This window comes from Lutzomyia longipalpis, chromosome 3, assembly GCF_024334085.1.
Source record: "Lutzomyia longipalpis isolate SR_M1_2022 chromosome 3, ASM2433408v1".
Taxonomy (NCBI): domain Eukaryota; kingdom Metazoa; phylum Arthropoda; class Insecta; order Diptera; family Psychodidae; genus Lutzomyia; species Lutzomyia longipalpis.
In genome coordinates, this window is record NC_074709.1 from 16,980,539 (window position 1) to 17,008,513 (window position 27,975).

General features: G+C 35.7%; 6 protein-coding genes across 6 annotated transcripts; all 6 read right to left on the minus strand.

Moving 5' to 3' along the window:
- Positions 1-1,532: 1,532 nt before the first annotated feature.
- LOC129794247 (sialin-like) lies at positions 1,533-4,736 on the minus strand. Its single transcript, XM_055834992.1, has 6 exons — positions 4,593-4,736; positions 4,213-4,510; positions 2,853-2,966; positions 2,346-2,778; positions 1,986-2,262; positions 1,533-1,913 (listed from the first exon to the last, which is right to left on the minus strand). Exons 1-6 carry the CDS (start codon positions 4,664-4,666, stop codon positions 1,604-1,606), a joined length of 1,506 nt encoding a protein of 501 aa, XP_055690967.1. The 5' UTR covers positions 4,667-4,736; the 3' UTR covers positions 1,533-1,603.
- A 1,375-nt stretch (positions 4,737-6,111) lies between these two features.
- Positions 6,112-9,732, minus strand: LOC129793063 (vesicular glutamate transporter 1-like). The gene is made up of 6 exons (XM_055832613.1): positions 9,583-9,732; positions 8,898-9,210; positions 8,725-8,838; positions 8,165-8,594; positions 7,819-8,095; positions 6,112-6,544 (listed from the first exon to the last, which is right to left on the minus strand). Exons 1-6 carry the CDS (start codon positions 9,648-9,650, stop codon positions 6,265-6,267), a joined length of 1,482 nt encoding a protein of 493 aa, XP_055688588.1. The 5' UTR covers positions 9,651-9,732; the 3' UTR covers positions 6,112-6,264.
- Positions 9,733-10,543: 811 nt separating this feature from the next.
- On the minus strand, positions 10,544-12,674 carry LOC129793072 (sialin-like). Its single transcript, XM_055832646.1, has 5 exons — positions 12,372-12,674; positions 12,180-12,293; positions 11,269-11,698; positions 10,927-11,203; positions 10,544-10,855 (listed from the first exon to the last, which is right to left on the minus strand). The coding sequence occupies exons 1-5, from the start codon at positions 12,672-12,674 to the stop codon at positions 10,585-10,587; spliced, it is 1,395 nt and encodes a 464-aa protein (XP_055688621.1). The 3' UTR covers positions 10,544-10,584.
- A 48-nt stretch (positions 12,675-12,722) lies between these two features.
- Positions 12,723-19,829, minus strand: LOC129793066 (sialin-like). Its single transcript, XM_055832618.1, has 5 exons — positions 19,667-19,829; positions 19,318-19,600; positions 13,712-14,258; positions 13,331-13,607; positions 12,723-13,247 (listed from the first exon to the last, which is right to left on the minus strand). The coding sequence occupies exons 1-5, from the start codon at positions 19,717-19,719 to the stop codon at positions 12,938-12,940; spliced, it is 1,470 nt and encodes a 489-aa protein (XP_055688593.1). The 5' UTR covers positions 19,720-19,829; the 3' UTR covers positions 12,723-12,937.
- A 37-nt stretch (positions 19,830-19,866) lies between these two features.
- LOC129793062 (sialin-like) lies at positions 19,867-27,786 on the minus strand. The gene is made up of 7 exons (XM_055832611.1): positions 27,673-27,786; positions 22,589-22,739; positions 22,203-22,509; positions 21,631-21,744; positions 21,140-21,566; positions 20,804-21,080; positions 19,867-20,394 (listed from the first exon to the last, which is right to left on the minus strand). The coding sequence occupies exons 2-7, from the start codon at positions 22,660-22,662 to the stop codon at positions 20,109-20,111; spliced, it is 1,485 nt and encodes a 494-aa protein (XP_055688586.1). The 5' UTR covers positions 22,663-22,739; positions 27,673-27,786; the 3' UTR covers positions 19,867-20,108.
- On the minus strand, positions 23,410-27,788 carry LOC129793059 (vesicular glutamate transporter 1-like). The gene is made up of 6 exons (XM_055832608.1): positions 27,673-27,788; positions 27,092-27,389; positions 25,867-26,155; positions 25,246-25,497; positions 24,647-24,923; positions 23,410-24,558 (listed from the first exon to the last, which is right to left on the minus strand). Exons 1-6 carry the CDS (start codon positions 27,750-27,752, stop codon positions 24,228-24,230), a joined length of 1,527 nt encoding a protein of 508 aa, XP_055688583.1. The 5' UTR covers positions 27,753-27,788; the 3' UTR covers positions 23,410-24,227.
- Between the last annotated feature and the right edge of the window lie 187 nt (positions 27,789-27,975).

Here is a 27,975-nt window from a genome sequence, read left to right on the forward strand (position 1 = left end):
GACCACACAGTGAAAGAGGGGAATTGGATGTGTGGTGGGTAATTATGGGACGGCAAAAGTAAAATGCACATTTGCCGCAAACAATGCATCTTCATTAAAAATTTATATATTTACGGAGAACGTGGAAACAAGCATAATTTTGCCATGTTATGAATTTTCGGGTAAATCCTGTTTAATTTTTAATGTTTTTCGAGTTAAATGGCTCTCTAAAGTGGAAATATATTTTTTAGAGTGTGCGGGAGATTTGTAAAAAATTCCATTGAATTAAAAACTTTATGTACTTACTGGGAAAAAATAATGCTTCTGCAATGTTTGCTGTAAAATATAAATAAATAGGGGAGAGCGGGGCTAATAAAGTCACTTAAGGGTTTGGAAAAGACTTAAAATATCATATTTCCTATCTAGATAGAACAAAATGATCTGAGAAAGAGTTGTAGGGCAAGAAATATCCTAAAGAATTGGACTATACATTTCGCTTTATCTGTTTGGGAAATATGATATTTTCAACTTTTTCTAAACCCTTAAGTGACTTTTTTAACCCCGCTCTCCCCTACACTTTTTAGGAAAATTCAGAGAAAATGAAATATTAAATATAGCATAGCATGGATGGAACAATATAAAGCGAAAGAACGGTCATCAGATCATAAAAAGACATCCCCAAGGACTCACAGCATCAGGAAGGACGAAAAATCGAAAATTTTTGAGTTCGTATTTTTTGTTAAAAATGTCTTATTTAAGCTTAAAGGAACCCATAAAAATTAGTTTTAGTTCAATCAGCTCGCGAAATTAGTCGCGGACCTGAAAGGGTTAAAGAAAACCCTAATCGTGGGCGTTGGCTCTTAATCGGTTCGCGAGTAAGTCTTTCCTCAAAAGCTCATCCACGTTTATCTTTTATAAGGTACTACAACAATCCTAAAAATGTTCTTAAGATGGAGCTTCCACTGTAAATGAATCTCTAGACTACTTTTGAAATTTATTATGAAATTTTTCATACCGTGAATGCTTCTAAAACTCATCAACGATGATTTATTAAAACACTGTCAGGTATGCAAAAGAAAGAATTGGAAGAGTTGGATTTTTCTTATTCGCATGTCAAAGAGATGATTGGCATTTTTTAGGGAACGTCTTGACTTCTCTCAAATCTTGGTTAAAGATTCTTCAAAATCTTCTCTGTATCTGTTTTCTTTTATTTTAGGATAAAATGGCGAATAAAGCCCTCGTGCGAATGATTTGCAAGAAATTCAATAAAATACTGTGCGGGTGGATGTGTGACAATTAGACGGGACTGTAAAGCCAAAACATGTTCTGCATAACTTATGCCTATTATTAGCGCACACGAAGATATTTGGACTCTCATTTTATGCACGCGATTTGGCAGGAAAGTCAAAAGTTTATTATCTCAATTTAAGCATGGAATTGCAAGACATTTTAATAGACTGTGCGATGTGATCCGCGCTTACTGTTTGCGTCATTTTGGGCGCAAGAATGTTGATTTCACAGATCTTATCGCAAACATTTGAATTCAAACTCAATTCTCGTTTATAGAAGCTTTTAATAAGAAATATAGAAATAATCTTAATTAATTTAATTTGCAGGAAATCCTTCAGAACTTTGTCGAAGGGTATGTTGAATTGTTCGTCGTGGGGTTTGATATCTGGGGTTGGCTCTTCTGTTGTTGACTCTTTTGAGCCCATGGTTGTAAATCGGCTTTGGCAAAAAACCAGTAGATCACACTTGCTGTAATATAAACCCCTGCGGCAATGTAGAAAACAATCTGCCACTGTTCACGCGTCTTGTTGGTTACAATGTAGCCTGAGAGGAGAGGACTCAAAATTCCAGGAATGGTGGAAATTGTATTTGAAAGTCCCCAAACGACAGAGGCATAGTTTGGAGCGAGATCCAAAGGATTTACCCTAGAAAAAAAGAGGATTTATAATTTCCTTTAAAATTCTGAGTACTTGTAGATTAGATGCGAAGATCCTTACGGGAATCCTGAGAGAGCAAATGCATTGAAAGCCACAGCGATCGTTACACATGCCATGCAGGCGATGGGATTGAGAATATGAGCCGTTAGAAGAAGGAAAATCATTTCTAGGATGTATGCTGAGCAGTTGAAGTATCTTCGAACCTGGAGTGTCGTTAGAATCCCCTTTTCCTGCAGTTTGTCTGCTAAGAATCCCGATAGAGCCAATGTGCAGCTCATGGCTAAATAAGGAAGGGCAGAAAGGAAACCTGTTGCTCCAACTTGGAAGTTCATCACATCTGAAAGGATTTTATTTAAATAATTATTCGAATTAATTAAAATTGTTTAAAAAAGGGACTCTGTGAAAAATCCTGTTTCGAACCTTTGAGGAATGTTGGAAGCTGCGTTAGGAGTGTGTATGTGCCCCATGTTTCCCCACAGTTGGACGCCACGAGGGCCCAAACTGCAGATGATGTAACAATGGCCTTCCACGGGATATCCATCAATTCCTTCTCACTCGCCACTTCTCCCAAACTCTGCTTAATGTAGTTCTTCTCCTCCTCCGATATATGGCTGTCCAATTCAGGACCTGCACGCACAATTACCATCCACATCACCAACCAAACGCATCCAATTGCCCCAAAAAAGTAGAAGACGCTTTCCCAACCGTATTGAACGGTAAGAAAGCCCGACACAGGAAGAGAGACAAAAACTCCAACATAGTTCCCAATGTAGCCAATTGAGGACATTCGAGAACGTTCGTAGATTGGTGCCCATCGTGCCAAGAGCGACTGGACTGCGGGATACGTTGTACCCTGTCCAAGAAATAATCCATCGTAATAGATATTAAACTTAAAGATTTTGTGATAAGGAAAATGTTGCAAAATACCTCACAAAATCCTTCGAGGATTCGCACAACAACGAGACCTGTGATGCTAATATTTGTTGCAAGTGGTGTTAAGAGTGTAAGAATTGCTGTTGCTCCTATTCCAAAGCCAAGAATCTGCGGGAGAAAAATTCTTGCATTAATGGAAATAAATTACACTGAATTAATTAAGAAAAAAAACTTTTAACTTGAATTAATTAAAATTTAAAGTTCTTTGAAAAAAGCGCACTGCAATGCCAGACAAATATTTGGGAATGAAATACAGTCGTGCTCTCGTGGTAGGACCGTCGTCAAAATGACTTCTCCGCGGTAAAACGGCTTCAGAATGAGGAATTTTGCCTTCGCAGTGGGACAATTAGTATCCTACCTTTCCAATAGTACTAATTGTCCCACTGCGAAGGCAAAATACTTCATTCTGAAGCCGTTTTACCGCGGAGAAGTCATTTTGACGACGGTCCTACCACGAGAGCACGACTGTACCTACGTAATTACATACGTAATTACAAACGTAAGTATACCTACAGTGCTTTCGTATACATTTTATTTATAGCTGTAAAAATAAACAATTTTTCTTAAATAAGTAATTAAAAAAGGATTAATGTTGCAAGTGTTTTTGAACTTTTGCGGGATAGTTTTTTTTTATAAGTTTTCTTTACGGTAAACTAACTGTCTTATTTAGTGCAATAAAAACGTATGATGTATTCCTTTTAATTATACCTGTTACCTATACTTAAATTACATTTTTCATTTAGAAAATTGTTTTTCCTAATATTTAGAATTTCTAACTGTAGGAATTGCGTCAAAGAACCTCTTAAGAACTTTGTATAATAGCACATATTCTGAAGATAAGATTTTGAGATCTTGACTTTATCAATTTTATATTCAGTTTTATGATAAAAAAAATTAAAGATTAATTTTATAATCTAGATTAATATCTTGTCTATTTTTTTTAATTTAAATCCTAATAAAACATCTTAATTCATGTTTAACTCTCAATCACTTAATATTTCTTGACATTTTGATAAACCACGAATATATTAACTGAAGGTTAATCACTTCATTCTAAAAGTATTCTTCTCCCCACAACAAATCACATACCTAATGAGCTGCTTAAATAATAATTCATCAATTTACCTCTTTTAATTTAAGAGAAAATAAATATATAATGAACATCACTATTGCTAACTATACACTGCACTTTTTCAATCTTTTTTATTGCTTGCACAATGTGGGAGATTGAGAAGCGCTTGCAAAACGCTTTTGATCACAACTTTATCGCACAGAGATTGAGCTTCACGTCTTTTATGGGCGAGAGATTGTTTTCGCGTGTATGGGATTTTATGGGGGAAAAATATTTACATACATAATGTCCTCCGAACTTTGATGCTAGAACACCACCGAGAATCTGCGTCCATATGTAGCCGTAATAGAAGGAACTGAGAACGAGGCCTTGATCTTTGGAGTCCCACGCAAAGTCCTGCTCCTCAATGATTGTGCCATTATCCAGGGATGTTTTTCGTACCTCCGTCATCCCAACAATGGCAACACTGAGATTAACACGCATTGCGTATGCATTGAAGAAGCCAAATGAAATGAGGAAGGCAATTACGTAGCGTCTCTTCTTCCAGAACATCCATCCTATTGTGTCCTGCCCTGAGGCACTGAAATCACGTGAGTTTGTGGGATGGCACAGAGAGTGTGAGAGAAATCATGATGTCTGTTGAGAAAGAAGTTGAAACTTACCAATTGACGGTGTCTGTGGATTGTGTGTCGCGTAAGACAAGCTCAACGGTGGAGTGTGTTGTGCTGGGGTCCATCGTTTCAACTTTCGCGCTCAAACGCTAAATTCATACTGAGAGATGGTCCCCCTTAATAATTCATGTTGCCAACGAGATCACCGCACAGCTAAAACACCCGAAGCTTGTGTTTTTGAGCCACACACCACTCACCTGGTTGCCCCCCGCCAAAAACTGCAATACGACGATCTCTCACGAGACATTCCCCACCTGAATTTCCCACTCTTTGATTTCCATTTGCCACCTCTGTGTGATCCATTCAATACAAACCCGATGAGGTCACAGGGCAACAACGTTTGCAAAAGCTTTCAAATAAAATACTTCAAAAAGCTCCCACATAAAAGATTTTTTTCTTCCTTCTTCTAAGATGTCATTCTATAGGTCAATGGAATAAATTCCAATTCACAAAAAAACTTACATCTTATATCCGAACTATATAAGAAAATCTGTTCATAGGATATTATGTATGATCATTTAGCAAAGACAGCTGATGGGCAGAAAAAATCCCCTCTTTAGCTTTATGTATGAAAAGCGCGTAGTTGTAGTATTTGTTCTCCGGTTTTTGCCACTTTGGTGAATAAATTAAATGTAAATTGAATACCTATTTAACAGAGATATTTCATTATATCAATAGCCATTTAAATATCACGGTAGACAGGAAGTTTTTTCACCAACCAAAAGTTCTTTGATTTTTATTGATATAGGTTTGATTGAGTATAGGTGATATTTTTTATGGTTTAATTTACTGCGCCTGATTTAGTGGAAAAGTTTTGAGAAATTGATGTAATAGAGACTGGGGCATCAATCGGGGTGAAGTCAATCAGATGAGGTATTAGGAAAAGCTCAAAAACTCATAATTCCAACGCGGAAAAAGCTGTTAAAGGCTTCCCAAAGAAAAATTGTAAGATTGCTCTGTTCCATTTTTAGCTTTTCCTAAATCTTTGTTTGAATTTTGTAGCTCGGATTTTTTATACTTTTTAATGCATTGAATGCGTTTAATGCGTTAAAGCTTTTCACTTCAATTAAAAATTTTTAAGAGAAAAATATTAAAATGATTTTTTTGAAATTCTTTAAGATAATTTCATTATATTTTTTTTCTCTATTGAGTATTTATTTCTTTCAATTAAAGTATTTTTTCTTCCAATTTTTTAAAATTCCAATGTAAATAAAAAACTAAAAATAAAACTAAATTAACATTTCTAGAATATATTGGTAACCGTATTTATTAAATACATATATGATTCTGTTGAGAACATACACTGATATCACGGATTTAACATATAATTTTTGTCTCTTACGGATACATGTAGGTGGTATATTTGGAGATGGAATATTTAATATTATTTATTATTCTTTTTAAACGAGAAATTATTTTACTAGAGTTAAGAAAAGGAATCTTGATATTTTTTACTCGTGAGTATTTAAAGAATTCGATGATTAAAAGATTATTTGTTGTTATGTTTTAGTTTTTTTTATTATATAAGACAGTAACGTTTCAAACAAATAAAATTCTTTTGACGTATAAAACATTTCCTCCGAGATTGTCTGCATTAGTTGATGAACCATTTCTTTAAACTTTTAAAGAATTATTTGAACGTAATTTAAGAGACCTTATAACCTTACGGACTAGCTTGATGTTGTTGATTTCCTTGGTTTCTTTCATTGTACATTGGGGACCATGATTGGATACCTCCCTTCCCAAAGAACCAATACCAAACAGCACCTGTGATGTGAAATGTAGCTACGATATAGAAGACAATTTGCCACTCATGGAATGTTTTGCCATCAGTCAGGAAACCAACGGCAATCGGTGCAAAAAGAGGGGCAACTCCCGATATAGTTGCAGCAAGGGATAATGTAGTGGGTGCCGAGACAGGGCATAGTTCTACCATTGTAAGTCTAAATTAAAAAAAAACGAATAAAAACAAAATTATTAAAAAACTAAATTACATAATAAACTAATTTTAGCTGTGTTTCTTTCAGACACAGCTTTTGTGTACCGAGCAAAATCGAAAGTCGTCAGATCGGGCTCAAACTTGGGATGAGCACGAATTAGGGTCCCCACATTCCAAAAAACGTATGCGCCAAAAATTTTTTTTTCCGGCCGTCCGTCCGGCCGTCCGGCCGGAGTACAACGCTAAATTGCGAGAGAACGGTGATAGATAGAGACTTGCGGTAAACGGCAAAGTTTAAAAGTCGACTGGAAGACGTCAGATTATGACGTCAAATTTTACCCCCCACCCCCGCGTCCGCCATTTTGAATAACCTCAAAATTTTGTTTTCGCTATATCTCAGCCCCTGTAATAGCTAAAAATCTGAAATTTTGATATGTTGTAGGGGCCATCAAGACCTTTCCAACGATACCTCATTTTCGAAAATCGGTCGAGCGGTTTAGTCAATATGGCCGCCACAATTTTTCATCGAAAATCGACCATAACTCGAAAACGGCTTGACCGATTTTGATCAACCCGGGCTCAAATGAAAGATCTCAACAAACCCTACAACTCTCTAGAACATACGAAGTTTCAAAAGTGACCGCTAGGGGGCCAAAAATCAAAAACAAAATTTTCGATTAGTTTTCGATGAATATCTCGAAAACGCCATTATCGATTTGCTTCATTTTTTGATATGTTATAGCTGACCATATTATCTAGCTCCATGCCAAAAATGAAGAAAATCTATGTCGCCGTTCTCGAGATATAGCCTTCCAAAGTTAGCATATCATATCTCGGGTTCTACAAGTCCGATTTCGATCAACTCAAGCGCAAATGAAAGGTTTCGTGAAACCCTTCAAATGTTTAGAACATTGCAACTTCGAGAAATGACCACAAGAGGCGCTAAAATAAAAAACAAAGTTTTCGAAAATTTCGAACTCGAATTTTTCGAAAATGGCGACATAAATTTTTCTCATTTTTCGATATGTTATAGCTGACTTCAAGACCTTTCAAACAAAAAAAAATTTATGAAAATCTATGGATCCGTTCTCGAGATATAGCCTTCTAAAGATTTATTAGGGTATGACTGTTCTAATTTTCCCTACTTTGCGCGTATTTAAACTAATTCGCGTTCTAGTTTGCTCTCACAAAATTGGTACACTGAAAGAAACACAGCTCTCGTAAGCTTGGTCAGCTTACCAGTACATTTTAATGATTTTTTTATATAAAAAAACTTACGTTACGCAGGACACGCCGAGGGGTTCCCAAATCATTCCGAGTGTCAGTAGTAAGATAAAGTTCCATTTGGTGGTCATTTGAATAGCTGAGATTAGGAAAATTGCTTCAATTATGTACGATGTGCAGACGAAGAAGCGTCTTGTTTCATTAACACCCCAAAATTCTTTTTTGATCACCATGTCAATGATGAATCCCGACAGTAGCGTGGTGCAGCATGTTATTATGAAGGGATAGGATGAGACGTAACCAGCTTCATCAATGTCCAAATTCATTACATCTTTTAAAGAGAAAAAAGTGTTTTAAGAGATATTACAGATAATTCTAGTATCAAAGTTAAAGGGTCTACCTGTGAAAAATCTTGGTAGTTGATTGAGAAATATCGCAGCTCCCCATTTCTGGGTAAAACCTATAAGGACAGTTACCCAAAAAACTCGAGATGTTAGCATTCCTTTCCACGGAACTTTATGCTTGCTTATAGAAGACAGGTTTACTGTTCTCTGTGTAATGAAGGTCCTTTCTTTTTCCGTAATAAACCCATCAATTTGGGGATTTCCTTTTACTACAATGAGGTACAGGATGGCCAATAAAAGGCTACTGCTGCCAAAGACATAGGAGACTGTCCTCCAGCCAAAATTAACAATTAAAGCTCCGGTCATTGGCAGGGCGGCAACGGAGCCAACATAAATTCCAAAAAGAGTCATCCCAATCATTCGTGAACGTTCATATTTTGGTGCCCAACGTGTTAAAATCCACAATGACGCAGGTTGACTGGCACCCTTTAAAAAAATATGTTTTATTATCCGTATTAATGAACTACTATAGAACGTAAAATTTTTTTTAAATGATTTTTTCTGAAGTCGTTAAATTGTTTTTAATTCAGTAAAAATCATTAATGTTTTCTCATACCTGTAGTAGACCTTCAATAGCACGTGTTGTCATCAGCCAGGGATATCCAAGGTGGGCAATTGAAGGAGTTAAAAAGGTAAAAATAGCAGCAATTCCTGCACCAAAACCAAGAACCTACAATACATAAAATAATCCATTAAAATATCCTTTCTTGGCACTAATGTTATTTTTACATTAATTCCACCGATTTTGGCACAAATAAATCCACCAAAAAATTGCGCTGTTATATAGCCATAGGCGAAGGAACTGAGAATCACACCCTGTTGCTTGGAGCTCCAACTAAACTCTTGTTCCTTAATAATGGTTCCATTGGCTTGCGTAACAAAGTGTTCAGCAGTCATTTCCAAGATTGTAACAGCAATATAATATCGCATTAATGCGAGATTTATGAATATGAGGGAAGTCAGAAAGTACACCAAATATCTTTTTCGTTTCCACACGGGAACATCATCTGTTTCATTTTTTTCTCCGTTAGTGATTGCAGGACTAAAAAATAGTTTAAATATTTTGAGTTCTTAGATTTGAATTAATTTCTTAACTTTTTGTGAGAGACGTTTTAAAAGTCCTTAAAATTGAATTAATTAGGAACACGTTTTATCATTAAATTAATTAGAAACTTTAATAAAAAGATCAGAAGATAATGATTCGTTACGATAAAATATCAAGAAAAAGTCTAATTTTTCCACTCAAAAAAGTATTAAAGAGAAATCACTGTTAAGAAAATATCAATTTTGTTTTTTGTAAATTAATTTCACGTTATTAAAGATTTTTAATGAAAATCTAAAGTCAAAATATATTTATTAATTAGAATTACTCCAATTTTAAGACATTTCACCTAATAACACTAAAGGAAATTACATTTTTTTACTGGAACATGATGGTAAAAACTGTGATATCAGAATATCAAAAATTACTTTAACGCGCATTTTATAATAATTACTGAGACGTTTCAGATAAACTTTAGGCCTTGTTTCAGATAAAGAATGTGAACCGAACTGAAGTAGCCGAGAGACTGAAAAATTTGAGATGAGCTTGAGAATAAAGAGGATAGGTAATAAAATTATACATAATATAAGTTGTTTTATTTATTTTAGGAAAAACAATAAAACTTGTAAATAGCAAAGTTTTTATCATTACTTTAGCTATGATATTTCTTTCTATTATAATGAAGATTTATGAAAAATTCGAAGTTGGTGGTTTTTCCTGGCAAAGCCTTAGTAAAATTAGAAATCTAAGGCAATGAACTTTATACTTGTTTATTAAAAACAAATTGTGTAATATAATGTATTCAACGTTTAATTTTCTTTTATATTTATCATTAAATGACTGAAAAAGATAAATACCTATATTAGTGAAGTTTTTCTTAAAGAAGGCACATTATGTACAACATTGGTAATTATTCAACAATTTAGGGAAATTCACTAAAAAATGTAACAGGAAAACTTCGTCGTCGTAGTACCTAAATTGTGTTTTACTTTTAAAGATTCTTTTTTGTCCTAAAAAGGCTACATAATTAAGTTTTTTTTAGGAATACGATCAGAAGTAAATTGATAGTTAATGTTTAAAGTTTTTTTTGGTTATTAAACCATAAAAACTAATTTTAACTATTGAAAAAATTATTAAAAAAGGACAAATGCGAGAATGCTCTTTAATTTATTTATAGACATAAAAAACTATTGTTTTTACAGTACGATCTCGAAAAATAACCGTAACCCATTTTCTTTGCCTCCTTACGACTTATTTTGCAGTAAGTTATGTAATCAGAAATATGGCATATATAATAAATTTTGCTAAAAGAAAAATAAAAAAAAAAACAAAATTTTCTTTATTTTGCGATTTATTTTTTAAGTACAAAAATATTCATGCAACAGTTTCATTGGTTCCTTCATGTTCTTTCTTAACTGGCGACCATTCTTGAATCCCAGCCTTGCTACAAATGCAATAAATAATTGAACTCAAAAAGTAAAAGAAGGCAACAATATAGAAGACTATTTGCCATTCTTCTAGGGTTTTCCCTGCTGTTAAATATCCCACAAGAATTGGTGCAATGATTCCTGCTGATCCTGATAACGTTGCTGTCATGGAAAGGATAATTGGTGCTGAAACAGGACACAAATCCACAACATTCACCCTAAAAGGATCAGAAATTTAATTAAATCTTTAATTATATTTATTTCTTGATTTTTTAAAAGGCAAACTCACGTAGCACAGGAAATGGCTAAAGGCTCCCACATTACACCAATCGTTAGGTAGGTGATGAAGCTAATTTTATCCGTTGATTGTGATGCAGCTACAACAAAAGAACCTTCTAGGAAAAAGGCGAAGAGTGTAAAGTAGCGTCGTGTCTGACGGACTCCCAGGATTTTCTTTCGTATAACCATGTCAACGACAATACCTGAGAAAAGCATAGTCACGCAGAGGAAAATGAATGGGATAGCTGATAGATAGCTGGCATCATCGATGTTTAGCTTCATTATATCTTTGAAAAAAAAAAAAGATTTTTTTAAACTAAAATGCATTAAAAAGATTTAAGAGTCTATCAACCTGTAAAGAATCTTGGCAACTGCGACAAGAAGATTGAGCTTCCCAACATCTGAGCGAAGCAAACAATACCAATGGACCAGACTGCTGGTGATGTCAGAATTCCCTTCCATGGAATTTTGTACTTTTTACCCACAGACACCCCCTTTAGGTTCTGCAGGATAAATTTCTTCTCTTTCTCTGAACAATGTGAATCAACTTCAGGTCCGGCTTTTACCATTATTCCATATAGCACAGCCCAGATCAATCCACACGCTCCAAGGATATGAGATGCACTCTGCCATCCAAATGTCACAGTGATAGCTCCCGTGATTGGAAGTGTGATAACAGAGCCAAGCATTAGCCCAAAGAGTGCAAGAGAAATCATACTCGTGCGCTCCTGAATTGGGACCCAGCGTGTTACGAGAGCTAAAAGTGCAGGATAGCATGGACCCTGAAATATTAGGAAAAGATAAAGAGAACAATAATATTAAAGCTGAGTCCTTTGTGTCCATTTGTGTCTGATGTTATACTGCTTTCGACGTAAATCCAAAATTAATTATTTTAAATAAAGGCACTTGGTGGGAACATGGTATCTGTACTCCATATAAGCCATTGATCCCTTGATAGATCCCAGACATTTAATTAAAAAATCAATTAAATTTTAAACTAATTCAACTACAAAAAAAATTAAAAATAACACATGAACCACCTGGTAGTCAATTTTGAAGAGTTTTTCTTTATCTCAGAATAGTTTTGCAAAGTCCGGCTTCAAAGTTAAAAAAAACTGACATTGCTACATTAACGATAAAAATGTAAAATGGTGAGTCATTGAAAGAATTCTCACCTTAAGTAATAAAGTGTGGTATTAAAAATTATTCAATTTAAAAAGCTTTCAAGCAGATGTAGTGACTCAGTGAAATTTTAAAACTTACATCCATTAAACCCTGAAGAGTTCTCAAAACAATAATCCATGTGTAGTCTTCAGCTGCAACATAAGGTGTAAGGATTGTAAGAAGTCCTGTGAAGGCAATACCCACAACTAAAACCTATATAATTGAAGGAAAAATCATGATGACAAATAACTTTTTACTGAACAGAAGTATTTCAAGAATTTTCTCCATTACATAAGTTCCACCAAATTTTGTGCAGAGAATGCCACCAGTGAGCTGCGTAACGAGATATCCGTAGGAGAAGGCACTTAGGATGAGACCTTGAACTTGCGAACTCCAACCGTATTCCTGCACTTGAGCAATTGTTCCATTTTCTAGGCTAACCGACTTTATAGCCGTCATGTCAACAATAGTCACTGCTAGGTAGCTTCTCATTAGTGAAATATTCACAAAACCCACGCAGGTGAGTATAAAGACCAAGTATCGTTTTCTCTTCCACAACACTACATCCTCATTCACATCTCTTTCATTTTCCATTGAATAGCTGAAAGATAATTATTTTTGGTTTAAGATGAAATTCTTAAATTTGAAATTAAAACAGATTTAATCACTTCTTAGAACTCTTTTCACCAATTACTTGTCTAATTACATTAAACAAACACTTTGGCCACATCCTACCAGTTCGAAGATCTCCAAAATACTGAACTTTCAATTGAGAACATCCAACTTTAGTGAAACTATAGTTTGGTGATAAAGAGACCTTTTTTTTCATACAATTTATTTTACGATCATGAGCTAGTTTATGACGACTTCTCATTATCTGCGCTTTTTTCTTCAATTTTATGACGATCTTGGGATGTTTCAATACAATCTGATGACGTCTGAGCCCACGGTTGGAGTTCTCCTTTTGCAAAGAACCAGTAAACTAAGCATCCGATCACATTGATGGCAACAACAATAAAGAAAACAATCTGCCATTGTTCTCTGGCTTTGTCGGTTACAATTGCACCTGCTAAGAGGGGGCTAATGATCCCTGGAATATTGGCTATTGTGTTAGAGATGCCAAATATCACAGATGCATGATTAGGGGCCAGATCCAGAGGATTGATCCTGTAAAGGATTAAGAATAAATAAAGAACGTTCAGACTTACAAATTCTTAATTAAGATCAGAGAAGAGACGATCTAAACTTACATGTACCCGATGTTGGCAAAAGCTCCCAGTCCTACGCTCAAAGTTAAACTGAGAATAATTCCAACAGAATTGCTCAAGAAGGCTGCTAGCAGGACAAACAAGCACTGCAAAACGAAAGCTCCACAGTTGAAGTATCGTCGAACCTGTCCTGTTGTAAGATATCCTCTAATCTGGCACCAATCTGCAAAGTAACCTCCTACAACTAGCAGACAACTAAGCGTCAAGTAAGGTAGAGCTGATATTATTCCCGTTGCCTGTATTTCAAGTCCAAGAATATCTAAAAGAAAAAGAGAAAGTGTTAGAGAAAATATTTTCTGAGATAGAAAAATGAGAACAGATTCGTCCAAAATTTGAAAGACCGGCACTATTCAAACAACTAACCATTAAGGAAGGTTGGCAGCTGTGTTAGGAAAGTATCAAATCCCCAATTTTGTGAAAAATGCGACACAACTATTGCCCAAACAGCCATTGATGTCAAAATTGCCTTCCAAGGATGAACAATCTTCTTCTTTTCTTCCGTCTCATTTCCCAAACTCTTTGCAATGTAGCTCCGTTCTTCTTTTGAGATGAAGCCATCTGTTTCTGGAGATGATCTCACAAGGATAAGCCACAGAATAGCCCATGCTGCCCCAAAGCATCCGTAAAAGTAGAAAATACTCTTCCATCCTAACGTCGAAGCCAATAATCCGGAGAGAGGGAGCGCTACAACAGTTCCTGTGTAGCAGCCAGCAATACAGAAACTTGCCATTCGTGATCTTTCATAGACTGGAGCCCAACGACTGAGCAGGGCGTGCATTGAGGGAAAATTTATACCCTCAAATAGGCCTTCGAGGATCCGAGCAGTCATTAGCATGTAAATGCTGAAGGATGCTGCAACGGGAGTTAGGAGAGCCATCAAGGCTGATCCTCCGACGCCAAAAACGAAAATCTGGAATGAAAGTTTAAAGAAAAATCAGAAATTTTTAATCGACAAGATAATGTTTTGATAGACTTAATTTAATTAGCGTAAAAATGTTTAGAGCAGTCGTCAATTTATTTCATCACTAATCACCAAAGTACTCATTTGGGTTTTGTATAATGCAGACGTGTTTTTCGCGGGCTCCGCATTAAGTACAATTGATTCTCTAAAGAACAATAAAAAAGTGATATCATCTTTCGCGAGTGATATCCAGTGATTGCGATCACTAAGTTATCGCGAAGAAATAAAATTTGTGCAATAATAGTGCAAGTGTAAGTGTCGTGAAAATGGATCAGGAAGGCACCGCCCAAGTCGACCCACAAACCTATGCCAACACACTCCAAAAAAATGTGCTGTTCCAGGAGAATGCAACGCGCTCTCCAAACGAACAGCAATTATTCACGCAGTGGATGTATGCCACCATCGCATGGGGAGAAGTATGGGTGGAACTGCGTAAAGCCACAGCTGAGATTGACAAACTCAAGAATAGGTTTTTGGATCTCCAAAAACAACACGATGATCTTAAAGCAAATATGTCAGTAGGATGCTCTAGAGCTTTCCGCAGTGAGAGAAGACCATCTTTCCAAAGAGCAACAGGAACTCCTGACTCATCCAGAGCAAGCTCACCGTCAGTGCCAGTGGCGGATGAAAAAATTGAATTCTTCACGGATGAGGAAGAATTAGCCAAGGAAACGGAGTGGGTAAGAGTGCAAAGCAAAACCAAGAAGAGGAAAATGAGCACCACTCCAGACGCTCAAAAAGACACCCATAAAAACAAAGATGAAAAAACTCGGAAAGAAAAAACTCCACCACCTATTTTTGTGAGTGGAGTGAAAACATATGAAAGCCTATATGGCATATTATTAAACAAAATCGCTGATGGCGATTTTCAAGTTAAATTTAAGGCTGGTGAGACAGCCAAAATCAATTGCGTCAATTGCGACTCTTATAGAGAAGCAATAAATGTGCTGAAAAGCGAATCTAGTCTGACTTTTCACACATACGAAAACAAGCAGACTAGGCCAATCAGGGTGATGGCGAAAAATCTCCACTCATCCTGCGACCCAAAAAATATTAAAGCATATTTACAAGGAAAAGGCTTTAAAATTATGTCAGCCGATGTTAAACTATCATGGAAGGATAAAACTCCATTGAATATGTTTACATTGACATTCGAAAATGGAGAGGATATTGACAAGATTTACAATATCAACCAAATCCTTGGCTGTAAGGTTGATATTGCTGCAATTAAGGGAAACAAACTTATCCCTCAGTGCAAAAAATGCCAGGCATTTGGACACACACAAAAATACTGCAACAAAGTGGCAAGGTGTGTGAAATGTGCTGGTAAGCACTTAACAGCTGAGTGCACAAAAAATCAAAGCGAAAACCCAAAGTGTGTCAACTGTGGAGAGGCACACCCGGCCAACTATAGAGGATGTGAGGTAGCTAAAATTTTGCAGAATATCAAAAACAAAAATTATGCGAAATCCAAATCAAAACAAACAAATAAAAATAACAACAACAACAATAACAACAACAACAATAACAACAACAACAAAAAAGATGGTAAAGAAAAACAAGATACAGCCAAAAATATTGCGCAGGGCAAGCCATCATACCGTGATATTGTTATCTCGGGCTCTGGCTCTGCTCCTAGTTCGCAGAAGACAACGAAGAATAAAGAAGAAGATAATCAGGTACTGAAACTTATCCTTGACAAACTCACTCGCCTTGAAGACAGAATGAGTAAAATTGAGAGCAGTAACAAAAACTCTGCTCCAAAACCTAAGAAGAATAAAAATGACTAGTACACTAAAAATTATGTCATGGAATGCAAATGGTCTGCTCAACCGCCAACAAGAGCTCCAAGCAATCCTGGACATTAACAAAATAGATGTATGTCTTATATCAGAAACACACTTTACTAGGCAGTCTTTTATTAAATTTAAGGGATATAAAGTTTACCATACAATTCACCCAGAAAATGCTGCAAAAGGAGGATGTGCAGTCATTATTAAAGAAAATATTTCTCATTATGAAGAAACCAAATTTGCAGCTGAAGACATCCAAGCAACAGCTGTCAATGTTAGAACAAAGAAAGGTAACATTGTTGTAACCAGTTTATATAGTCCTCCAAAGCATAATATTAAATGTAATAGATATGAAGAATTCTTCAAAGCCATGGGAAATCGATTCGTAATTGGTGGTGACTACAATGCTAAGCACACTCATTGGGGGTCGAGACTTATTACTACAAAAGGAAGGGAGCTGCTCAAAGCAGTTCAGGCATATGGTTGTGAAACTATTTCAACGGGTAAACCCACATACTGGCCTACGGACCCAGATAAGGTACCTGATTTGATAGATTTTTATGTCATAAAGAATATATCAAGTAATTACATACAAATTGAGGATAATCTAGAGTTGAACTCGGATCACACACCGATAGTTCTGACGCTAAGCGAAACTGTTATATCAAAGCAAACTAATCCGTGCCTGACCAATAAGAGAACGGATTGGGAAAGCTTTAGAATAACTTTAGAAAAAAGAATTGAATTAGCAGTACCACTGAAAACTAGAGAGCAATTGGATCTTGAGGTGGAGAAATTGATTAATGATATTCAATATTCAGCTTGGCAAAACACGCCTGAAATAAGAACTAGAGTAAAAAGCAACAGCTACCCTAGAGAAATTTTGGAACTTATTTCACAAAAAAGGAGAGCAAGAAAGAAATGGCACCAAACAAGGGCGCCTCAGGATAAGACTAATCTAAATAATCTCACATACCAATTGAAAAATGAGATCAAACGATTTAAAAATGAGAATATTTGTGATTTCCTGCGGGAACTTACAAACGATTCCAAAACTGAATATTCACTATGGAAAACAACTAAAAATCTAAAAAGGCCAATCGTGCAAAATCCACCAATCAAAAATGCGGATGGTAGCTGGGCTAGAAATAACCAGCAAAAAGCCGCAAGATTTGCAGAGCATCTTGAAAAGATTTTTCAACCCAATCAGGGGAGTGACCACACTTCTTTGCCATATGTAATTGGGCAAGAATCAATGGAAATTGCACCAGTCACTCCTGCTGAAGTTAAAAGAGAGATTAAAATTAACATCAATCCGAAAAAAGCTCCTGGTTTTGATCTAATCACTGGACAGATTCTAAAGGAGATCCCAAGAAAAGCATTGGTAAAGATAACTAATCTTATCAATGCTTCATTCAGACTACAATATGTACCGCAATTATGGAAGGTGGCTGAAGTGATAATGATTCCAAAACCTGGAAAACCACCCCATGAAACAACATCATATAGGCCAATATCACTACTGCCTATTTTGTCAAAATTGTTCGAAAAATTGCTGTTGAGAAGACTAAAACCAATCATTGAAGAGAATAACTTAATCCCGAATCACCAATTCGGTTTTAGGAACAAACACTCTACAATTGATCAGGTACACAGGATTACAAATGTAATTGAGAAAGTGCTAGAGGACAAGAAAGTCTGTTCAACAATCTTCTTGGATGTTGCACAGGCTTTCGATAAAGTTTGGCATGGAGGGTTAAATCACAAACTCCAATTGTATTTACCCTCCCAATATTCGAAAATTTTGGAATCATACATCTCATCTAGATACTTCAGAATCAGACAAGAAGATGCGTACTCTGACCTGAGAAATATACAAGCAGGTGTGCCACAAGGAAGTGTATTAGGACCAATCCTATATCTCCTTTACACTAGTGACTTACCTACTCCCAATGAAAGTACTGTGGCCACATTTGCGGATGACACTGCAATTATGGCCATTGGAGAAAACACCACAGAATCAACAGAGAAGCTACAATCTGCCATTACTGAAATACATCGCTGGACAGTTAAATGGCGCATCAAGTTAAACGAATCTAAATCATTGCATATCGATTTCACCAACAAACGAATCGATCACAAACCAGTCTACATCAATGAGCAAAGAGTCCCGTATGTGGATACAGCGAAATATCTTGGCATGACTCTCGATGCTAAACTCAGGTGGAAGGCACATGTCAAGAAAAAACAAGAAGAACTTCAGCTGAAGTATAGAAAGCTATACTGGCTCCTGGGCAGACGTTCTGCCTTATCAGTGTACAACAAGCTACTGCTCTATCAACAAGTCCTGAAACCAGTGTGGACTTATGGAATTCAACTATGGGGTTGTGCCAGTCAGAGTAATCGAGACATCATACAGAGATTCCAGAACAAAGTACTTCGAAGCATTGTTGATGCTCCGTGGTACATTCGCAATGACGACCTGCATAGGGATTTGGATGTGGAAACCGTCGACAGCGCCATCAAGCGGTATGCGAAGAGTCACCAAGAACGACTTCAGAAGCACATCAACGTTGAGGCCCTCCAGCTCCTAGACAATAGTGACTTAGTTAGAAGATTAAAAAGAGTAAAACCATTTGAGTTAATGTAAACAGCTGGGAAAAAAAGCTATTTTTTTTTTATTTAAAAAAAAAAAAAAATTAAAAAAAGAAAAACCTTAATAACCAATATCTCAACAAAAAGAGATTAGTCTAAAACATTAGTTTTAACACATAAAATCAAAGGGACTATCGCTGGATATTGTACTTTGGAATATTAAACAAAAAAAAAACATCCGTCAGAATAGAATAGCTCATTAGTGTACAACTAGATTGCTATATATCATACATGTAAAATCATAGATTGTACGTGTAAATTAAAAAAAAAAAAAAAAAAAAAAAAATCACTAATCACCAAAAAATTTGAAAACATTCTATACGGTTTTAATTACATTTTAACAAGTTAATTACTTTTGTTCAAGATTTCACTTTAAGGAAAAAATTCTAAAAGGTCATTTCTGCGAGTAATAAATTTATCTGCTCAGATTGAATTTTCAGGCTGACAAAATAAATATTTAAACTGATTACAAATCATTCAACTTGTGCTTTACCCTGGCAACTTATCACACGACGAATGTATTGTCAAAGAGATTATAGTAATTTGCAAGCAAAACTCACATAATAACCACCGAATTTCGATGCCAATACACCACCGAGCACTTGAGTCCAGATGTAGCCGTAGAAGAAGGAACTGAGGATGAGACCCTGTTGCTTTGAATTCCAATCAAAGTGCTGATCCTCAACAATTGTTCCATTGTCGAGGGTCATGTTGAACTTCTCCGTCATGGCTACAATGGCCACACTGAGACATACTCTAATGGAGTAGATGCTGAAGAATCCTAGGAAGATCATGAGGACAACAATGTACCGTCTTGTCTTCCAGAACATCCAACCAACGGATCTGCACAAAAAAAAATTTGCACATGCCGGTAACTGATAAGCTCAAGTTCAAGGCAATTAAACTTACCTTTCTGCCCTCTCAGCTTCATCTCCCTGCTTTGGAATATCTTCTACAGTCATTGAAGAATAGATTACGAATGAAATTGAATGTGCTTGGAGAGCTACAACAGACCATCTCAACGCGCTCTCTCTCTCCCTCTGTTTAACAGATTAATCTCCTAAATGAAAATCATCTCAAAAAGCGCCTAATTTCCCTCAAATGAAACATTTCTTGAAGCTTTACAGATTAATCTTTATTGCGGAATCCGCAGTGCACATCATCACAAAATCATATACCTATAATTAATTTAGTCATATCTATATAATTTTTATGGCTCTTCAAAGTTGATAAGCATGACAATCAGCAGAGAACTCAATTATATTAGAGCTTACGAATACGCCTTATCACTGTAACTCAATGAAAATACCTCATTAGTGCCATGCTTGATTTACAATACCCCGCACCCGTATCAGGTACTTTTCTCTGGATTTTCACACGATTGATCTCGAGTGTCTTCGTGGAATGTTTGTGCCCACGGCTGAAGTTCCCCGCGGCAGAAGAACCAATACACAGTGCAACCAAATAGATAAATAGCAGCTGAAATGTAGAAAACAATCTGCCACTCGCTCTCACTTTTGTTGACCACGATAAAGCCCGTGAGAAGGGGACTCACAATTCCAGGAATGGTTGCGATGGTATTTGAGAAACCAAATATCACAGATGCATGATTTGGGGCCAAATCCAGAGGGTTAACCCTGAAATTAAAAATCATAAATAATTACAAGAGTTGAATAAGAATCTTAATGTAAAAAATCTAGCTCCAAAAGTCTTACAAAGTAATCTTAATTAAAAAAAAAGTAATTGTAAGAATATTAGAAATGAATCTTTAAAGAAAACTTCAAAGAATCTTGAAGAAATGATCAAGATCTTTAAGTAAAATATGTTAGAATCTCACAAAAAGATCTTGAAAAAAATTCAAAAGATCCCTAAAGAAAGGCTTCATACGGATTTTAAAAAAAATCTAGTCCTGCTTTACTGAAGAAACTTTTAAGGAATCTTTACCAAGAACTCCAAAAATTATTTTAAAAAAAAATCTTTGGCGTGAATTCGTTAGGTTCTAAAAATAAATAAATTTCATAGAGAAAAATTTGATTCAGCACTTACATGTAACCACAAAGAGCGAAAGCCCCGAGACCTACGGCAAGAGTAATGCAAACTACACTCCATGCTGGATGAAGAAGGTACGCAGCTAGTATCATGAAGATGGTTTGAGCAAGAAAAGAGGCGCAATTGAAATATCTACGGACTTGTCCTGTTGTTAGATACCCTTTAACCTGTGTCCAGTCTGCCAAGTATCCACCAAGAGCTAAAAGGCAGCTCATCGTGAGATAAGGAACACCCGAAAGAAAGCCACTTTCTCCCAGATCAAAGCCCAATGTATCTGCAAATAATCTTATTTAAGGGAATTCAAAGAATTTTTGTTGTTACCATTTGGGATACCTTTCAAAAAAGTCGGAAGCTGCGTCATGAGCGTATAGAAGCCCCAATTTTCCGCAAAATGCGAACAAACAATTGCCCAGATAGCTGTTGATGTTAGAATAGCCTTCCAAGGATGCTTAATTTTCTTCTTTTCATGCGAACCAATACTGCTGAGGATGTACTCCTTCTCGGCTTCTGTTATGTACGGGTCCCTTTCGGGGCTGGCCTTTATTATAAACATCCACGCCACACACCAAGCACACCCCAATGCCCCAAAGAAGTAGAAGACACTTTCCCAGCCCCAGTGAACAGCAAGGAGTCCCGAAAGTGGCAACGCGATTACTGTACCGAAGTAACTTCCGGCAAAGGAAATACTCGCCATGCGGGATCGCTCATAAACTGGGGCCCATCGACTGAAAATGGCATGAATGCATGGGAATGTAACGCCCTGTGGAAAGCACGAAAAATAAAAGAATTAAATTGCCCAATTTGTGCGCGATAGTGGGACCTACTTCGAAAAGTCCCTCAATAATTCGTACAGCAACGAGTACGTAGATATTGAGCTTTGCTGCCAGAGGTGTGAGGAGAGTGAAAAAGGCCGTGACCCCGATTCCCAGACCAAACACCTACGAAAAAGAAGAGCAAGGTCAGGTGTAAGCTATTGTTTTCTCTCTCTGGGATTCCAAAGAGATGGTCATTATTATTTATTTGCTATTCTATACGTCATTCATTGATTTGAGCTGCTGATTATTCGCACATAGCATAACTAATTTCTTTTTTTTTTTTTTTTTTTTTTAGAAAAAAAAGTATTTTTTTTTAGATTTTTTGTTGAAATTTTAAATTCTAAACCACATTTCAACGTAATAGAAAAATTAAAAAAATCCATTTCATTGACTTTTGGAATAAAAAAATGATTAAACGAGCTTTTAAAAAAGCTTATCAGTCCTACATAATATGCTCTTAAAGTTAAACATGGATTTTATTAAGACAAATCACATTGAAAACTCACTCAGAATAATTAATTAAATTGACGCGTGATCTTTAAAATGTCACTAAATTGAAAAAAAAATATATAAAATCTTACGTAGTGTCCACCAATTTTGGACGCAATAATCCCACCAATAACTTGCGTCCAGATGTACCCGTAGAAGAAGGAACTCAGAACAAGTCCTTGTTCCTTGGAGTTCCAATCAAACTCTGCCTGCTCAACCACAGTTCCATTCTCAAGGGTCACATTCTTCAGCTCGGTCATCGCCACGATCGCCACACTGAGATTAACACGTAGTGCGTAGACATTAATGAATCCCAGAAATGCCATAAAGACCAAGATGTACCGACGCTTCTGCCAGAATTTCCACGTCAACTCATCATTCTTCGGTCCATCCTCCTGCCTTGATAAACCAAATCCTTCCTGCATTAATTTCTCGCGCACAGAAATAATTGAAGAATCCACCCTCATCCCCAAAATACCTATGGAGGGTAGCTGTTGAGCTTAAGTTGATGTCATCCCCACCACCGATTGTATCACTTTCAGCACTCTTCATCTCACTTTTTGGTGAAGAATAAACTGCCTGTTTTCACGTTAAAATTTACTGCTCGCACGTCCAGTGCTGAGAACCAACTGATTTCCAATAGAGAGAAAAATTCATTCGGAGAAGCCATCAGCACGGTGTGTGTGGTACTTAACGATTTTGCTGTTGATATTTAAAATATTTTGCCGCATGTGTTTGTATTTTGACTAGTTTGAGTGCAAAAGTCGCAAAAGTTGAGTAATTAAGCAACTCTTGAAAAAAGCCGGCTTCTCAAATATTTCAATGAAGATGACAAGGAAATTTCCCATCAAGTGGAATTCGGTCAAAAGTTTATTATGCTTTGATAAGCTCACACAGAATAATTAAAATATTAGACATCACGACTCTCTTCATTTTTTATGCTTATTTCTTGTTAGTGTTGTGAATTGTATACCAAAAAAATCGGATTGTTTTGTCTGGAATGTTTACATAGCTCAGTAAATAGCAAAAGCTTCCGTGTAGAAGCTTTTTGAATTTATTATAGATTTCTTGTGACGTCGCTCAGGAGTTGAAAGAATCGTTTTTCTTTACTAAATTTCAACAAAAAGTGCGAATAAAGATTAAATGAAAAGGAATAGCTAATAGTACAAAATATAATTTGTTAAGAGCGTAAGAAGTTGAGACAATTTTGTGTTGAGATGAATGAGATGAATAAATAAAAAATAAAATAAATATGAGATTAATTTCACCAATTTGTTAAAATAAAATGAAAGCTAAACATTTTTCTTCTTAATGGAATTAAAATTTATTTTCAAATAAATCTCAATAAATCATTAAAATTTTGTATATGAAATATCATATCAATCCAAATTAACTTTGCACCAAATTTCCACCAGGTAGGGATGAAAAACCGGATGAGAATTAATTAATGGAAAATCTTTCATCAATCAATAAAATCCAAGACTCAATCACATTTTATTAAACAGGCTAAAAACTCAGTGCATAGTTTTATTATAAATAGAGTGATTTAGGATTAAAATTTTGATTTTTAGGCATATTGATTTTTTTTAGGTTTTTTTCTTAAATTCTTAAAATCCATTTTTTGAAGTTTTGATCTCTTGTTTTAGTTTCTAAAACTATGCACAACCTTTCCATTTTTTTTTTAAATTGAATGGTACTGTAAGAAAAGAACATTACTTCATTACACTGTTTAATAAAAAAATCTTAAACTTCCGTTTAAATTAAAAGCTATAATTTACTAAAATTAACTGTCTCATTGACAAAATACGAAATTTCTGTAGATAGAATAAAATTCAACATGTTTTCAAACAGTACGATTCAATTAAATAAGGAACTAAACTTGATATTGCCTTCTTAATAGTATATCAACTAATTATTTTCTTCAATTAAAAATGAAATTTTTTTTTCTCAAAAGAGAAAATATTAAAACTTAAAAACCCAATCCGGAGATTTAAAAAATAAATCAATGCTTTTTTCCTCATAAAACTTACGTGAAAATTCTCTGTACAAATCCTAAAATTTAAAACTCCTTAATGGACAAACACCAATATCAGTCTCACTGGCCTTTCATTTCAACATCAGTCACGTTTCACATCAACACTTCCATTCTTCGTTGCAACATCATTTGAATCCTCCTCCTTTGTGGGTTGACTCTCGATTTGGGGCAATTTGTGCGTCTGCTGTGCCCACGGTTGGAGTTCCCCTTTTGCCATGATCCAGTACAGGATGCATCCTGTGGCAAAGACAGCGCTTGTGATATAGAAAACAATCCGCCATTGTTCTTTCGTCTTATCCGTGACAATGTAACCAGTTAGCATGGGGCTCACAATTCCCGGAATTGTGCCCATTGTGTTGGAAAAACCTAGAATAACTGAAGCATGATTTGGTGCCAAATCCAGAGGATTGGCTCTGTAACATATCGAATTAAAAAAAAAACAAAATCATTAAAAATATTCGTAAAAGCTCCGCAGAGCTTTATATATCATGTAGAACTTACAGAAAACCAGACATGGTGAAGGCACTGAGACCTACTGCTAAGATAATGCAGGCAACGGCTATTTTAGGATTATTAAGATGAGCTGTTAGCATTAAAAATGCAATTTGAATGACAAATCCAAGGCAAATGAAGGTCCTTCTAACTTGTCGAGTGCTCATTAGTTTCTTTTCCTGCAGCCGATCTGCAGCGTAGCCTGAGAAAGCCATCAAGCAGATCATCATGACATAAGGCATAGCTGCTAAGAATCCCGTAGAACCTAAATCAAAATTCAGGGTGTCTGAAGTGAGAAAGAAAAAAAAAATTAATTATATAAGAGGAAAAACTATGAGCTAAAGATATAGTTAAAAGCTCTCGTAGATGCTCTTGAAAAGGAAACTAAAATTGGGAAGTATTCCGCAATTTTGAGGACCATTGAGTAATTAACTTTTTGAAGTAGCATAAGTTAGATAGTTAACCTAGATATTTTAGTTATGTTTTAATTAATTTCTGAGATTTTTTACTTAATTGATAATTATATTGAGACCTTGGCAAAAATATTTTAACTATTCTTTTTTAACAAATTTGAAAATTTTTTTTATAAGTAAGTTAGTTTTCCTTACCTCTAAGAAACGTTGGTAATTGAGTAAGATAGGTGTAGGCCCCCCAAGTTTCTGCAAAATTTGCCGCTACAATGGCCCACACTCCCGTTGATGTCACGATAGCCTTCCAAGGATGGCTGATTTTCTCTTTAGACATATCCCCAATACTATTTTGAATGTAACGTTTCTCCTCCTCCGAAATGTAGGGATCCTCCCTAGGACTAGCTTTGACAATTAACAGCCACGCCAGGCACCAAATGCACCCTATTGCTCCTGCAGAGATATTAAACAAAAAAATTGCATTTAGAAAGAAAAATCTTAAATAAAAAATTATTAAGAAAATGAAAGAAAAAACCCTTCAAAAAATTGATAAATTCGCTAAAATAACATCATTGAGTTTAATGATCGTGAGAAGTTTGCAATAAAGGAAAATCAACAAGAATGTGTTGATTACATTTATCTGTCAGACGTTAAGTGAAAGATTATCTTCAATTCATTGGTATTTTCACATAATTTCTGGGAGATAAAATTTTATAATTTTTTTTATCTATTTCGTGATAAAGGGACAGAAACCAAAATACAAATTTAAAAGCTTTAGTTTAAAATTAATACAGGGTTAAAGAACACATAAAAAGAACTCACCTGACACATAAAAGACACTCTCCCATCCCCAGTATTGAGCAAGAAGACCCGATAGAGGCATGGCCACAACTGTGCCAGCATAGCTTCCGGCATAGGCAATGCTGGACATGCGTGATCTCTCATAAACGGGTGCCCATCGTGCCCAAATTGCATGGATGCACGGGTAGGTGACCCCCTCGAAGATACCCTCAATGACCCGAATGGCCACCATTACGGCAATGTCGGCTTTTGCAGCAAGTGGCGTGAGGAGCGTGAGGAAGGCAGTTGTACCGATACCGGCTCCAAACACCTGCAAAGAAGTCAAACAAAAAAAAATCATCTCAAAAAACTTTTACTTTACTCTCGGTGAAGTCAATCAGCTATTAAAGAGTTTGCTCAAAGCGTGCAGAATTGGAAGCAAAGTTGGGTTTTTGTTGGCTTTCTTGCTGGACTTAACGCGATTACAGTGAGGTGCAAAAGTCTTACGAGTTTCATAATTTTAATTTATTTTAAAGTTATTTTCGGAATAAATAGAATATTTTTAAGTTGTTATAATTTATTATTAAATAAATTTATGGAAGAAAAATAAATAATTCCACTTTCATAACATATTAAACTTAAAATGCTTTCGAGAAGAAATGCAAAAATTAATACGAATTATTTAAATTGTAAAAAGACATTTTATCACACTTCTGTTCCAACAAATATTTCAACGCTTCTCTAATAAATAAATTAAATTCATGAAATTGTATAGAAAAAAAATTCTGGAAATATCCTGACTTGAGAGCTTAAATATTTTTATTTTGGCGGAAGTAGGAAATAAACTTTTTACATCCCTAACTAAATTACAAAATCACATTATTCTGAAAAATTATAACGATAAATTACTTTATGAATAATTTGCATTACTTTATGCATGTTTTTCCCCTACAGTTTTTTCCTCCAACTTCCTCTTATATTTGGAATTTATTGCTTTGGGACATTTAAATGTTGTCTGCACGTGCTTTTGTTGCGAAAACGTGACGAAAACTGATTGAGAAGTCCGACAAAAAAGACATTTGTAAATAAAATTAACTAGAATGAAGAAATTACAGCCATTATGTCAGAGAATTAATAATGAAAACATTAAAATGATTGAAATGATGAAATTGATAAAATTGATGGAATTGCAATGATCGCGTGCTTCAAAGGAGAAATTATTTATGAGGCATAAAAAATAAATATGATATGTGATATATAAACTCACATAATGTCCACCAATTTTAGAACCAAGCCATCCACCCAGAAGCTGAGTCCAGATGTACCCGTAAAAGAAGGAACTGAGGATAAGTCCCTGCTGCTTTGAATTCCAATCAAAGTGTTGATCCTCAATCACGGTGCCATTTTCCAGGGTCACGTTGAATTTCTCCGTCATAGCCACAATGGCCACACTGAGATTCACCCTCAAACCATACACATTGAAGAAGCCAAAAAATGCCATAAGAACCACAATATACCGACGAGATTGCCAGAACTTCCACGTGACGCTGCCCGCGGCATCTTCTCTGCAAAATTAGAGAAAATGCTTCGTTTTTTTTATTATGTTCATCCTGATTGCACTTCCAGGTCACGCAATACGCCTCATCTTGTGGAGTTTGTGGCCAGAAAAAATGCGTCTCGGTGGGGTGGGGAGGAAAAAAATAACAATAAAAAATTATCTTGGCCTTATGAGTGGCATTGAATGGATATAAACATTTTTTTCACAATAATTGAAAATTCGTTATCATCAATTGGATGGCAATAAATGAGATATAATTCCATCAACCAACACTCTTCCAAGAAAATCACCTGTTGACACTATCAGTTGATTGGGATGTCACCAATTGCGTGCTGGATCTTTGCATTTCACCCGTTTGATTTTCCTTCATTTTCTCCCCTCAAATTTTGCACGTGATCCACGTAAATTCCCACCACACAAAAGGTCAACGAGAAAAAAGTATAAATCACAGAGAAGCACAAAGAATCTCAATCATTTACACACAACAATGAATTAAAAAAAAAGTGTAAGAAAAAAAATTTCGAGAGTACACGCTTTATTACACGAGGAGCTCTTGTGAACTGCTTCCCTCGACATTCGCGAAAGTACTGAAC

What these genes read in the sequence shown, in the direction of transcription:
- LOC129794247 (XM_055834992.1), bottom strand. Translation starts at nt 4,666, where the DNA reads ATGGACCCCAGCACAACACACTCCACCGTTGAGCTTGTCTTACGCGAC. An exon ending in GCTTCCAACATTCCTCAAAG is followed by an intron (nt 2,263 to 2,345) that starts GTTCGAAACAGG and finishes AAATCCTTTCAG; the next exon opens with ATGTGATGAACTTCCAAGTT. An exon ending in TTTGCTCTCTCAGGATTCCC is followed by an intron (nt 1,914 to 1,985) that starts GTAAGGATCTTC and finishes CTTTTTTTCTAG; the next exon opens with GGTAAATCCTTTGGATCTCG.
- LOC129793062 (XM_055832611.1), bottom strand. Translation starts at nt 22,662, where the DNA reads ATGAAGAGTGCTGAAAGTGATACAATCGGTGGTGGGGATGACATCAAC. An exon ending in CCAAAATTGGTGGACACTAC is followed by an intron (nt 21,745 to 22,202) that starts GTAAGATTTTAT and finishes TCTTTTTCGTAG; the next exon opens with GTGTTTGGTCTGGGAATCGG. An exon ending in TTATTGAGGGACTTTTCGAA is followed by an intron (nt 21,567 to 21,630) that starts GTAGGTCCCACT and finishes TGCTTTCCACAG; the next exon opens with GGCGTTACATTCCCATGCAT.
- LOC129793059 (XM_055832608.1), bottom strand. Translation starts at nt 27,752, where the DNA reads ATGAAGGAAAATCAAACGGGTGAAATGCAAAGATCCAGCACGCAATTG. An exon ending in GAGTGTCTTTTATGTGTCAG is followed by an intron (nt 25,498 to 25,866) that starts GTGAGTTCTTTT and finishes ATATCTCTGCAG; the next exon opens with GAGCAATAGGGTGCATTTGG. An exon ending in TTCACCATGTCTGGTTTTCT is followed by an intron (nt 24,559 to 24,646) that starts GTAAGTTCTACA and finishes GATATGTTACAG; the next exon opens with AGCCAATCCTCTGGATTTGG.
- LOC129793066 (XM_055832618.1), bottom strand. Translation starts at nt 19,719, where the DNA reads ATGACTGTAGAAGATATTCCAAAGCAGGGAGATGAAGCTGAGAGGGCA. An exon ending in GCTGCCAACCTTCCTTAATG is followed by an intron (nt 13,608 to 13,711) that starts GTTAGTTGTTTG and finishes TTTTTCTTTTAG; the next exon opens with ATATTCTTGGACTTGAAATA. An exon ending in TTTGCCAACATCGGGTACAT is followed by an intron (nt 13,248 to 13,330) that starts GTAAGTTTAGAT and finishes AATCCTTTACAG; the next exon opens with GATCAATCCTCTGGATCTGG.
- LOC129793063 (XM_055832613.1), bottom strand. Translation starts at nt 9,650, where the DNA reads ATGCGCGTTAAAGTAATTTTTGATATTCTGATATCACAGTTTTTACCA. An exon ending in CCAAAATCGGTGGAATTAAT is followed by an intron (nt 8,839 to 8,897) that starts GTAAAAATAACA and finishes TATGTATTGTAG; the next exon opens with GTTCTTGGTTTTGGTGCAGG. An exon ending in CTCGGCGTGTCCTGCGTAAC is followed by an intron (nt 6,545 to 7,818) that starts GTAAGTTTTTTT and finishes TTTTTAATTTAG; the next exon opens with ACTTACAATGGTAGAACTAT.
- LOC129793072 (XM_055832646.1), bottom strand. Translation starts at nt 12,674, where the DNA reads ATGGAAAATGAAAGAGATGTGAATGAGGATGTAGTGTTGTGGAAGAGA. An exon ending in GTTGCCAAGATTCTTTACAG is followed by an intron (nt 11,204 to 11,268) that starts GTTGATAGACTC and finishes TTTTTTTCAAAG; the next exon opens with ATATAATGAAGCTAAACATC. An exon ending in TTAGCCATTTCCTGTGCTAC is followed by an intron (nt 10,856 to 10,926) that starts GTGAGTTTGCCT and finishes TGATCCTTTTAG; the next exon opens with GGTGAATGTTGTGGATTTGT.